We start from the raw sequence: 15,605 nt of genomic DNA on the forward strand, positions 1-15,605 counted from the left end.
GTTCATGAAAATGCTTATATTAGTGATTTCCATCACTGCTTTTCCTTGCCGTCAAATTCTTCAGGTGAGTCTAGATATAATTTGGTAATTATTAATTATATGGAGTTCACTTCTTGAACTACATTGGTTTACCCCTTAAATTGAACTCGTCTTTCCTAAAGACAAGTACATGTTTTCCTTTGAACTCATCGTTCCAAAAGACAAGTTCCTTTACTTTTCCTTAAAAAAAAAATCCCTTAATGAGAGAGAGAGAGAAGTTCCATTTAAAAAATGATTCAATTGGAACTCATCTTCAAAGGAATCATTTTTTAAATGTTTTAAAGGAAACACGTAAGCTTCTTTCCTAAATACGAGTTCCATTTGAAAAATGATACAGGAACTTGCCTTTCCTAAAGACGAGTTCCACTTGGACTCACTATCTAGTTAGCATTGCTAGTTCAGCAGCATGCATGATAAACTTGTCTCTTGGAGAGACGATTTTTGTGCTTGAACTCGTCTCTCCAAGAGATGAGTTTATGATAAGGCTATTATACCGATTAATTTGAAAACAATGTTTAATTAGCAAATAATTTTTAAAAATGAATTATTTATAAAAAATGACCGACTACAGGTTGTCAGATAGTTAAAGTGGACCAAGCAATGTTCTTGCACCTCCCATGAAATTAAGAGCTAAAGTTTGACTGAATCTTGATTTTAAAAGCGTCAGTTTTGCTTTATTTTTTGTAAGCAGTGGGACCAAAGTCATATTTCAGGTCTAGCGGCCTAGATTACTGTGTCTATTGGAATGGAAGATATTGCTACTGGATAATTCTGATGTTCCTTTCTGGATTTATCATTATAAGAGGATATCAATTTATCAAAAGACTAGAATTTGATACACAATGAGCAGATCTTAGTTTAACAAAGAGATGCTAATGCTTGATTGGCCTTTCTATTTTTGGTTGGATTGAGAAAGAGGTGGACTTGACAAGAACAACCCAGAATCTAATTGGGTGAGATGGAATGGGGTGGTTAATTTCCTATTGATCATTGCCAAAATTATAGGCCTCTTGCAACCAGAATTGATTGCAATTAATGACATTTTGCAAAACCACTATCTTACATGACTTCACCAAATATCTCCTACCGAGAAAATATACTTTATTAAAACTAATATCTAATGACGAGGAAATGAATCATGGTTTGGGTCTCCCAACCTATGAAAAAGAAAAAATCTTTATTAAACACAGTTTTCAAGGTTCAGGTCTTGGAAATTTAATGCTAAGATGGTAAATATGCCCCGTGGGTGATTGTCAGTTGGTTTGGACAGTTTTGAGGGAGTTCAGTTCAGACCATCTAGCCAGTCCTCTCTGTTTAGGAAAATGACAAACTGAACCGCATTGCCAGATGCTTAGTACCTGCTGTGGTCAATCTTGCTGGTGTGGTTGGTCAATTTTCTCAGTTTTGGCTTAGATCTGAGCTGTGTTCGTTGACGTGAAGGAGAATCTAAAAGAAATTACAGCAGATTGGCTAATATCAAAATTGGTGAAGATCAGGTTCTGTAACTTGGAGAGGAGAGGTTTGCAGGGAGGAAAGGCACGTGGCAGTGGAGGGGAGAGAGGTATGTGCCATTTTCAAAGCTTCAGATCAATGAATTTGAATGGAATGATAGAGGTGAGTGCCATGAAAGCTTGTAGAGAAACTAAGGTCAGAGAGAGATAGTGCAATGGATGAGAAAAGTGAGAATAGGGTTAGAAAGGGACTCCTGATTTGGTGTGTGCAAGTCTATCAAATTTGAGTGCAACTCCAATGGTATTTTGTCACATATACATTAAATATTTAAAGACAATAAATATAGTGCAGTCACTTTGGTTTTTGTCAGTGCATCCAAATTGATGCCTTCATTTTTCTAATGTCTGAACCCATAGTGCACAATGAGTTCATTGGACTGGCTGAGATTGGTCGTTATTGACGTATGTAGTCAGTCTTGTTGATAGTGTCAGTGCCATGGTAACTCCTTGACGCAGGACAACCAGAACGAAATTGAAATAATGGAAAAATAAAATATATGACCTAGGAGTCAGCACCAAGCGGGAAAACCACTAAGAGTCAGCACTTAGGGTAGACCTGGAGTCAGCATCAGACCAAAGAAAGACCAAACGACTATTATTTTCATTCATCAAACTATCAACTATCTTCTCAAGGAGTACAATAGATTGCTTATAAAGAATTACTAAACCCTAGTTCTAATTGGCTAGGAAACCTTAATTGCCTTATTACGAAAATAACCTTGCTTCCAAATTAAAATATTAATAGCGTAATAAACTACTAGAACCTAAAACATAAAAATACAATTGACTTGCAAACATAAATAATACTAAATAAAAATCTTCTTGCGTCTCTTGCATCATTCTCCTCTGGTTGGAGAAAACTCGACCTTAAGTTTTAAAGCATTGAAGGATTAGGATGCTGACAAGTAACACTTGCTTCAAGTCTAGAATCACCTTAGGGAGCACAGGGAAAAGAAAAACTTTGAATTCCACCATGTCAAACTCTTCTGGAATAACAAAATCAATGTGTGGAATCAACATAATCTTATCTTGCATCATTTGAAGCACTATGTTATTCACTTTCTCTACTTTAGCAAACTATTTGTCTTCATGCACCACAGAAGGCTAATCAAAAGCAGATTCATTAGCTTTCAATATCACATCATGTGCACCCTCTAACATAATACTCTCTTTAGACACCATCTCTTTACCTTACTACTCTTCAATAGATTCATTTCCTTGCACACATGTTAAAGCAACACTTGTCGAGGCATGTACGTTTGTGTCAACATTAGGCTTTGGTGTTGTTGGAGGATTCTCCACGACCAAGATATCATCATCAATGTTGTCTTCTATTGGAGCAGCAATAAGTTTATTGTGATCAAGTATCCTTGGTTTCCCAATTGAATCGGATTGAGTCTTCTTTTGCTTCATCTGAGCAATCATGTCTTGAACATCTTTCATGAATTTTACAGATAATTCCTTTAATTCCTTGATAGATTATTCAAAAGTGCACTGAGGACATGAAATGGGATGAGGATGAGGATTCATCGTATTTGCTTCAACTTAAAAAGTACCACACTGAGATTGGGGTAGATACTTAGCTCGATAGTATGGTGACAAATACTCATCACAAAACTTTTCTTATATCTTCTCACACATTGATGGCAGGTTCATAATCCATATAGCGGAAATATTCAAGCTTCTCCCAAAACCTTTGTGCGTTACCTCTTAACTTCAACTTGGCATATCTAACCTTTTTGTTATCTGCAAAATTTGTTTGCTCAAAGAATTGCTCCATCCCATTCATCCAGTTGACAAAATCTTGTGGATAAGTATTATTACCATCAAAATAACGTGCTTCTAATATTACCATGATTCTCTAAAATAGTGCTTCAACAAATAGCTGTTGTGATTTTCTCCTTGTCAGTGGCCAACTTGCTGCACTACAGTCACATGTTTGGCTCCTCAAGTGAGTGGGACTGTTTGCACAAAATGGATCTGTGGATAAGCAACTTAAGGGCCCAACACGTGCACTGGGCTGTTACAGTAACAACGCTTTATTTATTTTCCTTTTGATTTTTTTTTTAATGAAAATAACAAAGTACGAAGTCAACACGATAAACTTAGAGAACGAAAACTCAAAACTGACTAACAAAACTCAAAAGAAATTAAACTAGAAGCAGAGGCTGTCTCTGCAATGAGGGTCCTCGGCCGGCGTTGGAGACTGACGCCTGGTGGTGGCACGAAGACAGGGCAACAACGGCGGCACGAGGCATGGAGGAGTGGCGGTTGCTTGTCTCGGGCTTTGGCATCGGCGGTGGTCGACGTCCTCAGCGGTGGTGGTCGAGGGTGAGGTGTTGGGTTTTGGCGACTGGTGAGTGAGGTGAGGTGTTGGGCTTTGTGGCGGCTGGTGGCTGGTGGTTGTTGGGTTCCGCGGCGGTGGGTGTTGATTTTATGGATTTTGGTGGCTCGTGAGTGATGGGTCTTGCGTGGGTCTCCCTTTTTTTTTTCTTTTTTTTTTTTTTTTTTTTTTTTTTTTTTTTTTTTTTTTTTTTTTTTTTTTTTCCAGTTCTGGATTGACTGCAAGATGCTTTAGACAAATCGATGCTTGATCTGATACCAAATATGATGCAAGACAACTAGAACGAAACTGAAATAATGGAAAAATAAAAGATATGACCTAGGAGTCAGCATCTAGGCATTGTTTGGTGTCAGCACCAAGCGGAGAAACCACTAAGAGTCAGCACCTAGGGTAGGCCTGAAGTCAGCATTAGACCAAAGAAAAACCAAACGGCCATTGTTTTCATCCATCAAACTATCAACTATCAACTATCCTCTCAAGGAGTACAATTGGTTGCTTATAAAGAATTACTAAACTCTACTTCTAATTGGTTAGGAAACCCTAATTGCCTTATTACGAAAATAACATTGTTTCCAAATTAAAATATTAATAGCCGAATAAACTACTAGGACCTAAATCATAAAAATACAATTGACTTGCAAACATAAATAATATTAAATAAAAATCTTCTTGCGTCTCCTGCATCACTCCTGTTTGCCTTAAATACCAAATGCTGCTATAGAATGGTATAGACCATGAATTAAGACTCCAAATACTTTTTGTTAAAAGTGGAAAATGTAATGTCATTGATAAACTGATTCTCTATTCTGATGCCTCATTAATTATTTGGGCATCATCCTTCATACGTGAGTTTGAAAGAAAAATAAGAATAAAGATAATGAGTGATGTTAATGGCTTATTATGTCATTAAGCACTTTAGCACCAGGTGCCCCACATATCAAAGGTTGCAGCAGCAAGGTCCTTAAAATTAAAATTATTTTATTTATTATTTTGGAGTTGAAACATCCTTATTTTGTATATGGTGCTTCTGGGTTGTTCTTTTTAAAGTTATACAGTTTACTGTTATCTATGATTTGAAAATTTTGCATGTTTTGAACTTTTGTTGCAGCAGGGGCCACTAATGCAAACCTTGAAGGAAGACTAAATGGAATTAATGTTATTGTTGGAAGGTGAATTATCATGGTGATTTTGTCTGTTTCTTGAGTTTAATCTATTTAATTTCGAAGTGTATCTTATTCTTTGAACTCCTTACTTGGGTGATAGACAAGGTGAATCATGTGACTCTGTTTGCAAATCAAATGGACAATCATGCGTCCCCAACAAGCTGTTGGTGCTTAATCAATGTGACATGTAAGTTACCTGTTATTTACTTTTTCTATTTAAATATAATTTTTTTTCTTAGATATTGTTTCTGAAAAATCTCCTAAGTACGGTATACTTTTTTGTTGTTGATCTTTGTGCAATGTCTGGGATGACATTGGTAGGGTTTGGCCTCAACGTCTGCGTCTAGAGTCTGCGTTTTCCTCCTCTCTCTTTTTTTTTTTTTTTTTGGCCGCATTATTTGACTTTAAAAGACAAAAAATCTGAGCATGAACAGTGCGTGCACTGTTTACGCACTGTTCATGCCATAAAAAATATTAAAAATGGGTCCCACGGTACTATTCACACATTTAAAAATTATTTTGCTACAATGTTTTCAGTTTTTAGTTTTCAGTTTCAGCAACAATAAGTTCAATCCAAACGGATCATTATTTGTTATTTGACAGTGCTTTTCTTTTTGCTCTTTGTCATTTCTCTTGGACCAAGTAAGATGATATTATGTGACATTTTTTACACTCCAATGCTTTCAATCAGTCTTGTTAATTCTGCAGAATGCATTAAATATTCATTGTCGTGCAGTTGCATCTAAAATAATTACATTCATTGCATGTGTTTGATAACAAATGATTATTAAGGATCACATATTTCAACTTTTTAATAGTATCTATGTGGATATCTCTTTTCTTACCTTTTCTTTTTGGACCAGAGCTATCATGATTACCATTTCTTCCACTGGATAGTAGGATTGTGTTAAGGTTGCATTTCTTTTTTGTATCTAATGCTTGACTCAGATTTTTGGTAACTGGTGAGATGGGTGGTTTTCTCAGTTTTTTTCTTGAATCCAAATTTTTTCAACTGGTGGTAGAGGAAGGGGGACGGTTTTTTTCGTTAAGGATTTTTGAGCGGAGTAGGTACTTCATGAAGTCAGTCTTCATGGGTAAGAATGTGGCACAATGGCTAATGAACAGTATAGAATAGGTTGTCGTTGGGATCAGTCTGAAGAATTTTTATTCGTTCAGGGAAGGTGATTTAGCTTACACCCTCCAACAGAGCTCCAACTCTTTTGGTATGTTCCTACTCTTGACTGAGTTTAAAGTTGGCGAGTCTAGGAGGTCCATTTTTATTCCAGAAGGTAGAGCTAAGAATGGATGGAGGGTTTTTGGGTTAGAATTAAGGAAGCTGTTAGAACCTGAAAACTATGTGAATGGTGGCTCTGGTCTTTCGAAATTCGTAGCTCAGCATCACAAGGATATCTCAGGGGTTCAACCATTTAAAACCTTTGTCGATACAGTGCGTGGGCCTCAAGGGTAGGTTAGGGGCAGGATTCTGCCAAACTTGGTCAGCGCCCTTGATAAAGGAAATTGCTATTAGAAGATAATGCAAGGGAGAAGCAGAACCCAGTTTTTGAATAGAGGCCGGTGAGCATATCAGGTCCGGTGACTCTTGGAGGAAGAGAATTGGGTTCCCAGTGCATTAATGAGGAGTTTGAATTTGGTGTGACTAATACGGTAAAAAAAAAAAAAAAAAAAAAGAGTTCTCCGTTGAAAATCCATTCAAACTGGAATAAACATGCTAATGGTAAAGAGCGTGTACTGAGGCATCAGGTCTGGACAGGAGTAGGCTTGACTGTAGAGGTGGATGGGGAAGGAAATAAGCGCGTAGCTTGGAACTCTAATAAAGGTGGACTGAGGAATTCTTTTTGGGGCAATAGTAATCAGAGGGAGCATATGGTGGGTTAGTCAAGTGGGTGGGCTTATCAAAATTCTGTGGTGAATAAAGGTGTTTTGAGGAGGTTTAAATGGGTCATTAGAAGTCAGGATCACTCACGGGTTCAAAAGATTTCTATGGTGGGCTCAGACCCTGAGTGTAACACTCAAGTGGGCCTTCTAGTTGTCTATTCTCCAAAGCCCATTGGCCCAACTAGGATGGCAAAGGGTGAGAGCTCTTTCTCGAGTGCTCAAAATCACAATCCCAATGCTCTAGCGATGCCCAACACACCCCACGACCTTTTGGTTGCTCAGAATGGGATAGCGGGTCTCACCGTTGCTGCTAGATCTCTTGCCGTGGGGTCACTGGCGTCCTTGGACAAGGTGGGTTGCTCTCCGATGGACTCGTCGGGGGCTGGGAGGGTGACAGAGCATCTCGTCGAGTCCTCCTTTGATGGGCCTCGCGCCGAGGGCTCACCTGCGATCTTGGACAAGGTGGGTTGCTCTCCAGTGGACTTGTCGGAGGCTGGGTGTCCTTTTTCTGAAGGGTTTCGCCTTGGTGAGCCTCTGTTCTCACTAGTGCTGGTAGAGATGTCGAGGAGCAAGAAGCATGTGGTTTCCCCAGCGACGGTAATGCAGATGGAGGTTTGCTTGCTCAATCGTGGTGTGCTTTGCCGGTAGGAGTGTTGGGTTGCATCGAGAATCTTTAGCATATGGTTTTCAGGTATAGCTCTGACCGAAATAGTTTTTTGGGCTCAAATAGGTTGTCGGGTGGGTTGGTTTCTGAAGATATGAGGTCAGTGACTCTTGAATTTGTGCCGCGACTGGTTGGACCTTCTTTCCCTAATCTTTTTCTAGAGTTTTGGCGAGTTGGGTCAATGGGTTTTGGAGTATCAGGTAAGGAGGCAAATTCCTCCTCTAGTAAGGAACTCTTAAGCCTTCCTAGGGAGGTCACGCTTGTGGAGGATGCAGCTGATTTTTTTGTGGGCTCTGGTGAAGCATAATTGTCAGATTGTTTACCTTTACAGATTATTACTCCGAGTGTGTCGACAACTTCGGCGGAGTTGGAGGAGGGTACTGAGGTCTTGAGTATTGAGGCCAAAATAGATGTTTCTGGGTGGGTGAAACGAAGAACTCCTAGTTTCAGTAAATTGGTTGGGTTGTCAACGACCCGACATTAGAAGTTGTGCATTAATCTCTTACAAAGGTTAGAAACTGACATGGAGGCAGCAAATGTGTTACACCGGAAAGTAACAGGTAGCCAAGAAGTGGCTAAGTCCAAACACAAGGGATGTAGAGAGTTGCGAAACTTGATCTCTTTGGTGAATTATGATGGGAGATAGAGGTTGGTTTTGTGCTGGTGTCAGTAGGTGGGGATAGTTTTGTGGTAATGAAGATAAAAATGATTTTGTGGAATGTTAAGAGGTTTAAATGATCCTCGAAAACGACTTGTGGTGAAGAATTTGTTAAGGGAATGGAATTGTGATGTGGTTTGTTTACAAGAGACGAAAATTGCTAGCATGAATAGATAGCTGGTTTGTAGTTTGTGGGACTGTCCATATGTGGATTGGGCTGTGTTGGAGGCTGATTGGAATGCTGGTGGTATTTTGATTATGTGGGATAAAAGGGTCTTGGATAAGATGGAAGTTATGGTTGGTACATTCTCAGTTTCGGTAAAGTGGCAAGAGGTGGGGGACGGTTTTATATGGGCATGTTCAAGGGTTTATGGCCCAAATGAGAATAATGAGAGGGGTCACATGTGGGATGAGTTGGTGGGTATTCAACAGTATTGGAGGATACCGTGGTGCTGCTTGGGGGATTTTAATATTGCTCGCTTTCCCAATAAGCGTAGGGGTGAGACAAGTTTGACCCTGGCTATGGAAAAATTCTCTGAATTTATTGAGGATCTTAATTTGATTGATTTGCCTTTGGAAGGAGGTAGCTATACATGGTCAAGTGGTACTGATCAACCAGCAATGTCTAGGATTGATAGAGCTTTGGTCACTCCAGACTGGGAGGAACATTTCCCAGATGTTATTCAAAGGATTTTACCCCGTCCTATCTTAGATCACAGTCCAATTCTCTTGGAGGCAGGGGGAATGGCAAGAGGGAAAAGTCCGTTCAGAGTTGAAAATATGTGGTTGAAGACGGAGGGGTTTGTGGATAGGGTTCAATCTTGGTGGAATCGACATTCTTTTGTAGGTACACCTAGTTTTGTGTTTGCGAAAAAATTAAAGGCTCTGAAAGAGGACATTGTACAATGGAATCGTCGAGGGTTTGGTCTCGCTGATGGGGAGATATGTCATAGGGCAGATTTGAGGTCCCAGGTGGAGCATCTTCTTTTCTTGGAGGAAATTTCCTGGAGACAAAAATCCAGGATGTTATATATCAAGGAAGGGGATAATAACACCAAGTTCTTCCACAGAATGGCTAACTTCCATAGATGGTATAATTATATGAGAACCTTGGAGATGGATAGGGTGGTTTTTGAGGAGGAATTTGAGGTAACTAATCAGGTAGTCCAGTTTTATAAAAATTTGTTCAAAGAGTCTGAGGAGTGGAGGCCTTTTGTGGAGGGTTTGGAATTTGATCGTATTGGAGATATGGAGAGGGTTTGGCTTGAAAGGAAGTTTGAGAGAGAGGAGATACTTCAAGTTGTAAGTGATTTGGAGGGAGACAAAGCTCTAGGTCCGGATGGGTTTACTATGGCATTTTATCATCATTGTTGGAGAGTAGTGGAAAAAGACGTGTTAGCGGTCTTTCAAGAGTTTTTTCAACATAGTAAGTTTGAAAAGTCTCTCAATGCTACCTTCATTGCTTTGATTCTTAAAAAGAATGACGCCTCTAATATTAGAGATTTCCGGCCTATTAGCTTGGTAGGGAGTGTGTATAAAATCTTGGCAAAGGTTTTGGCAAATCGTTTGAGAGTAGTTTTAGATCAGTTGATCTATGAGACTCAGAATAGCTTTGTGGGTGGGAGACAAATCCTTGACTCGGTTCTTATTGCAAATAAGTGTGTGGATAACCGAAGGAAGAGTAGGGTTCCTGGAGTCATTTGTAAACTTGATATTGAGAAAGCTTACGATCATGTGAATTGGGAGGCTTTGCTGTATTTGCTGAATAGAATGGGCTTTGGAGTGAAGTGGTGTAAGCGGATCCGCACTTATATTTCCACAGTTCAGTTCTCTATTTTGATTAATGGGTCTCCAGCTGATTTTTTTGGTAGTTCAAGGGGTTTAAGATAAGGGGATCCGCTATCTCCTATGCTGTTTTTGATTTTGATGGAGGTGTTTAGTAGGATGTTGAAAAGAGTGGAGAGAGCTGGCTTAATCCACGGTTTTAAAGTTTGAGGGTAGGAGGGGTGGTGTGAAATGTGTTTCATATCTTTTGTTTGCAGACGATACTATCCTATTTTGTGATGCAGATATGGAGCAAATTCTTCATATTCAGTTGTTGTTACTCAGTTTTCAGGCGGTAACAGGTTTGAAAGTAAATGTGCACAAGAGTGAAATGGTTCCAATTGGGGAGGTTGGTGATGTGCATGCCCTAGCGGAAATTTTGGGCTGTAGAGTTGGAACTTTGCCTATGTCTTATTGGGGGCTTCGCATAATTTCCCTTTAATTTGGAATCCTATTTTAGAAAAAATTGAGCGAAAATTAGCCGGGTGGAAGAGATTGTATTTGTTTAAGGGGGGTCGATTGATGTTACTCAAGAGTACGTTATCTAGTCTTCCTACCTATTTTCTATCTCTATTCACCATTCCTACTTATGTGGCTAATAAGATTGAAAAGTTGCAAAGGGACTTTTTATAAGGTGATAGCAAGATTCATCTGGTAGGTTGGGATAAAGTTTGTGTGCCTATAACTAATGGTGGTTTAGGGATAAGGAAAATTACTACTTTCAATAGGGCCTTATTGGGGAAATGGCTGTGGCGGTTTGGGAAGGAAGAGGGTCGGTTATGGAGAAGGGTGGTAGTGTCAAAATATGGGGAAGAATGGGGGGGATGGACCTCAAAGCTAGGTAGGGGAGTTCATGGGTGTGGTTTGTGGAGAGGTATTCGCATGGGATGGGAGGATTTTAGCAAGAATTGTCAATTTGTTGTTGGGTCGGGGAATAGAGTGAGATTTTGGCAGGATGGGTGGTATGGGGATCAACCTTTCCAAGTGGCTTTCCTAAGGATGTATGGTATTGTTATTGATAAGGAGGCATCTGTAGAAGCTTCTTTGTCAAGGCAGGGGGCAAAGGATAGAAGATTTTGGGATGTTCGTTTTATTCGAGAATTTAATGATTGGGAGATGGATGAAGGGCTGCATTTTCTTCGTATATTGGGAGCTAATATTCCTCCAATGGATGTTAGGGACCGGATGAGATGGAAGTTGAAGCCTAATGGGGAGTTTGACATTCGGTCGTATTATAACAAATTGCGAGATTCTCCCTCAATTGTCTTTCCTTGGAAAGGAATATGGAAAGTAAAGGCCCCTAGGCGAGTTTCTTTTTTTGTTTGGTGTGTAGCTTGGAATAAGATCCTAACGGGTGATAAGTTGAGAAGATTGAGGGGATTGGATTTTGTAGACTGGTGCATTATGTGCCGGCATTGTGGAGAGACGGTAGACCACTTACTTCTTCATTGTGAGATGGCTTATCGGTTGTGGAGTTTTGTCTTAATAACTTTTGGTTTGTCTTGGGTTATGCCTAGATCGATCTTAGATTTGCTTTTTGGCTGGTGGAATTGGTTGAGTAAGCATTCGTCTCAGATTTGGAACTTAGTTCCGCTATGTATCCTATGGTGTATTTGGAAGGAACGGAATTGGAGGACTTTTGAAAATTTGGATAGTTCCGGTGTTCAGATGATTGCCTCTTTTAGTGGGACTCTTTTTGATTGGTCTCGGGCTTGGGGACTCACGACTAGTGATTCTCTCCCCTCTTTTCTTAGCTCTTTTTCTCTTTTGTAATTTATCTGTTGTTTGGTTTTCTTTTTTGTTTTTCAGTTTTCTTCTTCTTGTAATTTCTAGGTTTGCTCTATGTTTTTCATGCATAGAGTAGACATTCGTATATATAACATTCTTACTTATCAAAAAAAAATTAGTCGTCTAAGAATTACTGTTGAGCAGTAAAGAATATGATGCAATGTGTCTCTCTTTAAAATTTAACTACTCTTGCTTTCTATCAGATTTATACTTGTTTTTATTTCTTCTGAACAGTATGCAGAAATATATGAGCTGCAAAGGAGCTTGCTTGGCGAGCATGGGATCAGATCAGCCTGCTGAAGTCGTTGATGATGCCCCTAAAAATCTGGTATGCAAATTGGGGCCTTTAGGACCTGAATGACCTCAAGGGTACAATTGTGAAGTATTAGATATACATTACAAAAGTAGCTTCTTATATTCTAAGAATAAATAAAAATTAGAAACAATTCAAAAGAAAAAGGAAGCAGTTGACTTGACTCATCACTTATGGCCTAATTAGATGGAAGGTTTAGTGGGTAAGGCAACAAAAAGAGGGACAGTGTTCCCGAATCTTCCTTCTTAGGCCCACTCTTATTAATCACCCAAATGTGGGCAGATTTGGAGGGAGAAGAGAAGTCAATGGATTTTATAGACAGTTTTGCCCTTCAACTCAAAGAGGAAAAAAGATGAGACGGGGTATGATGGTAAATAATTTTTTTCCTCTCTTTTTCTATTATGAACAGCCAATCAACATCAGAAAAACCCTATAATTTTTTCTACTTTCCCTAGCATGGTTTCTTTCCAAAATTCCCAATCATAGTGTTAGTCCCATTGCTGCCCTGATTCTTTTGAGTGATACCCATAAATACCTCTCTTTAAATTCCAGCCCACTTTGGGTTGCTTGAATCCCTAACCTCCACATGGAGAGACCCTGGGAGCCATCACTGCCCCTGCAACCCTGCAAGAATGATTCTGCTCTCCTCCAAACAGATGCAAGTTGCTAATTTGGTAATCTGGTGTGCCTGGATGTTCTAAGTTTCATGTGGCGAAACTTGGCTAGTCTATTGAAATCCATAACAGATTCCAAAATGTTGGAACTAAGACTTGGTTGTTGTTGTTGTTGTTGGATGTTCTAAGCTCTCTTCTATAATAATTGCAAGACTTGTAGATGATATATCAATATTGCAATGGAAAAGTGTGGTCAAACTCTTTCCCCTGATTTTGCTTTCCATGGAAACAAAAGGAACTACTTATTAATTTCAAGTGTTAATGTTTTGAGCTTTGCTTTTAATAATACAGGATCATCACAAATTATGAGATTCGTAACACTTTATCTCTTTCAGAATCCTGGAGCATGCTTGTTTACTCGAACACAATCAATGCTTTCCTGTGAAGGTTCGCATCTGTATACCAGGAGACTTTGCCCCTGTGCATAGTGCATAGACTTGGTAAGTTTTCATTGCCTCAATATACATTAATATACCATTTAATGAAAATGTGGCAGCAATGTTTTATTTAATATCAGCTCTTATACTGCTTAATATTGCAGATTTGCAGTGAACCTACTGACATTATATAATTTATGCATCTCAAGATCTTTTTTAAAGTATTAAACATACAAATTTCGTCCTGGACTCTGACATGACTCATGATGATTTAAACTAGCACTTCAATAGTTTTACGTTTGTGCATAGCAACATCATTTAAAGCAATATACTTAGATTTTCGTTTGGTGCTTTATGCATGCATATGTTTCCAGAACAGATTCTATGGGGTGTTGCAAACTTGCAAAACTATAAACTTGATTACTACCATGAAACTACTGCTTTCTTCCGGTTCACACCTAGCGATTATTAGTCTACTCTCACGATTCTAGTTGAAGAAATCAACAATTCTTTATGGATATAGGAAACAACTGTATCATAAGTCATAACCATCTTGGAGGATATACTATATTCTGCTACCTAATCTTTACATAAAATATAGGAATAATGATGTTGGTGATAGTTACAATTATTGTTATTAAAGCCAAGACATTTGGCCTAAAACAAAGGGCAAGACCTTAACCTACCTAGAATGCCTTGGGGGTCCTTTACAATAGTATTTTTTTTTTTTTTAATCTTTCTCCTCTTTTGAGGTGGTTGGTTGGGGCTTGGGATAATCATTCTACTGATGAATGCTCATTGATAATGTTCTTAGCTTTAAAAAAATCTTGGTTTTGAATCTTTTTTTACGTTTTGGAAGTTAAGCGTGGAAGTACCTTTCCTAACAACTAATTTATCTGCAGATAATGTCATTGAGGAATCAAGCAAGAAACGTGGTAATTAGTTTTGTATTCTAGGTATTGGTTTATTGTTGGAAGCTTCATAAAAGAAAAGTTCTACAGAGTGCTGTTGTATGTTAGTGTATTTTTATTGGAGATGAAAATATTTACTGCTCCTGTTCCATTACTGTAAATTATACTAGTAATATTTGTGACAAAAAAAAAAAAAGGATATTCAGACCGTTTTAGTTTAGCTGCTTGGCATCAAAATTTAACATGGAAATAACCTCATGTTTCTAGCAATAGAAAGAGGAGAATGTAATAACAATATGAACTTTTTATTTGGTGCAATTTTCCCTTTCTTTTTTCTTCCTCTATCTTGTTCTAGTTTGGGTGTGAGAGAGAGAGAGAGAGAGAGAGAGAGAGTTACTGTTATAATTCAAGAGCTATAAATCGCGTAAGCAAGATTAAATATACTTGAGAAAGACCACAATATATTTGCAACCATTATGCATGACACAAATATATTCTAAAAGGTCAATAATTATTCAAATATACAGATATCGAGAATAAAAACAAACAATTCGTTATAAGTTTCAAAGAAGTGAGATCTAAGGAACTCTTAAAAAGTAAAGCATCCTCATGGCCTTATGAAATGTTTTCAGTTATAACAATAATAAGGAAAACCTACCATTGACCTTCACGTGGTTTAGTCCCATCATAATTCTTAAACTTTCAATTATTTTATCTAAGCTCCTAAATTTTTTTATGAAATTGAAATTATTAAATTCCGTTCTTAAACTTTCAATTGCAACTTAACCTGTTATGATTTGGACCTAACATAATTTAATCCTTAAAAAAAAAAAAAATTCAATCGCTACATGTAGACCCCCTTAGTTTGAATTAGAATAAAATCGTTAAGATATCCTCAAAAAAAAAAAAAAAAAACTGAACAATTTCATTTTACTTCAAATTTAGAGGGGTCAAATGTAATGATTAAAAAGTGTAATAGAGACAAAAATCATAAAGGGGTAAACTATAATTTCTTTTAATAATGATAATGTCGTGGCACGAATGTTAACACATTATTGATTTGTTAATAATTAATAATTTGTTAATTCAAATGTTATTTGTTAAAAATTATTGAAATGCCTCACATAGCTAAGAATGTTATTTGTTAAGTTCCTCCTTACTCTAAGTCTATAACCTCAATAGAGCGCAACAAAATTTCATATACCACATGGCCAAATATAAAAAAAATAAAAATAAACCAAAGAGGTCTTTGAATTTATTTTCTTTCATTTCTCCATGTATCTATGGAATCCATTGGCAACGTCCTATCTCACTAGTGAGTCAGACGATAATTTATGTTTAGATATGTGGTTTTCGGGTCACAACCGGAAAAGATTCAGTGTACCATCATCTTTAGCATGTAGCAAGTGCAAGTATCTTTTCTTTTCTTTTTCTTTTTTTAGC

General features: G+C 38.0%; 1 protein-coding gene across 1 annotated transcript; it reads left to right on the forward strand.

Annotated features, from left to right (window-relative positions):
• LOC111996265 (uncharacterized) lies at positions 1-14,504 on the forward strand (the record flags this gene model as incomplete). The annotated part of the gene is given in 6 exon segments (XM_065777783.1): positions 1-64; positions 5,003-5,063; positions 5,158-5,244; positions 12,122-12,215; positions 13,210-13,314; positions 14,154-14,504. Coding segments are annotated over 5 exon segments (399 nt in total), but the record flags the coding sequence as incomplete, so codon positions are not given.
• Positions 14,505-15,605: the final 1,101 nt, after the last annotated feature.

The sequence above is a fragment of the Quercus suber genome, unplaced genomic scaffold, assembly GCF_002906115.3.
Source record: "Quercus suber isolate HL8 unplaced genomic scaffold, Cork oak 2.0 scaffold_164, whole genome shotgun sequence".
Lineage (NCBI taxonomy): Eukaryota > Viridiplantae > Streptophyta > Magnoliopsida > Fagales > Fagaceae > Quercus > Quercus suber.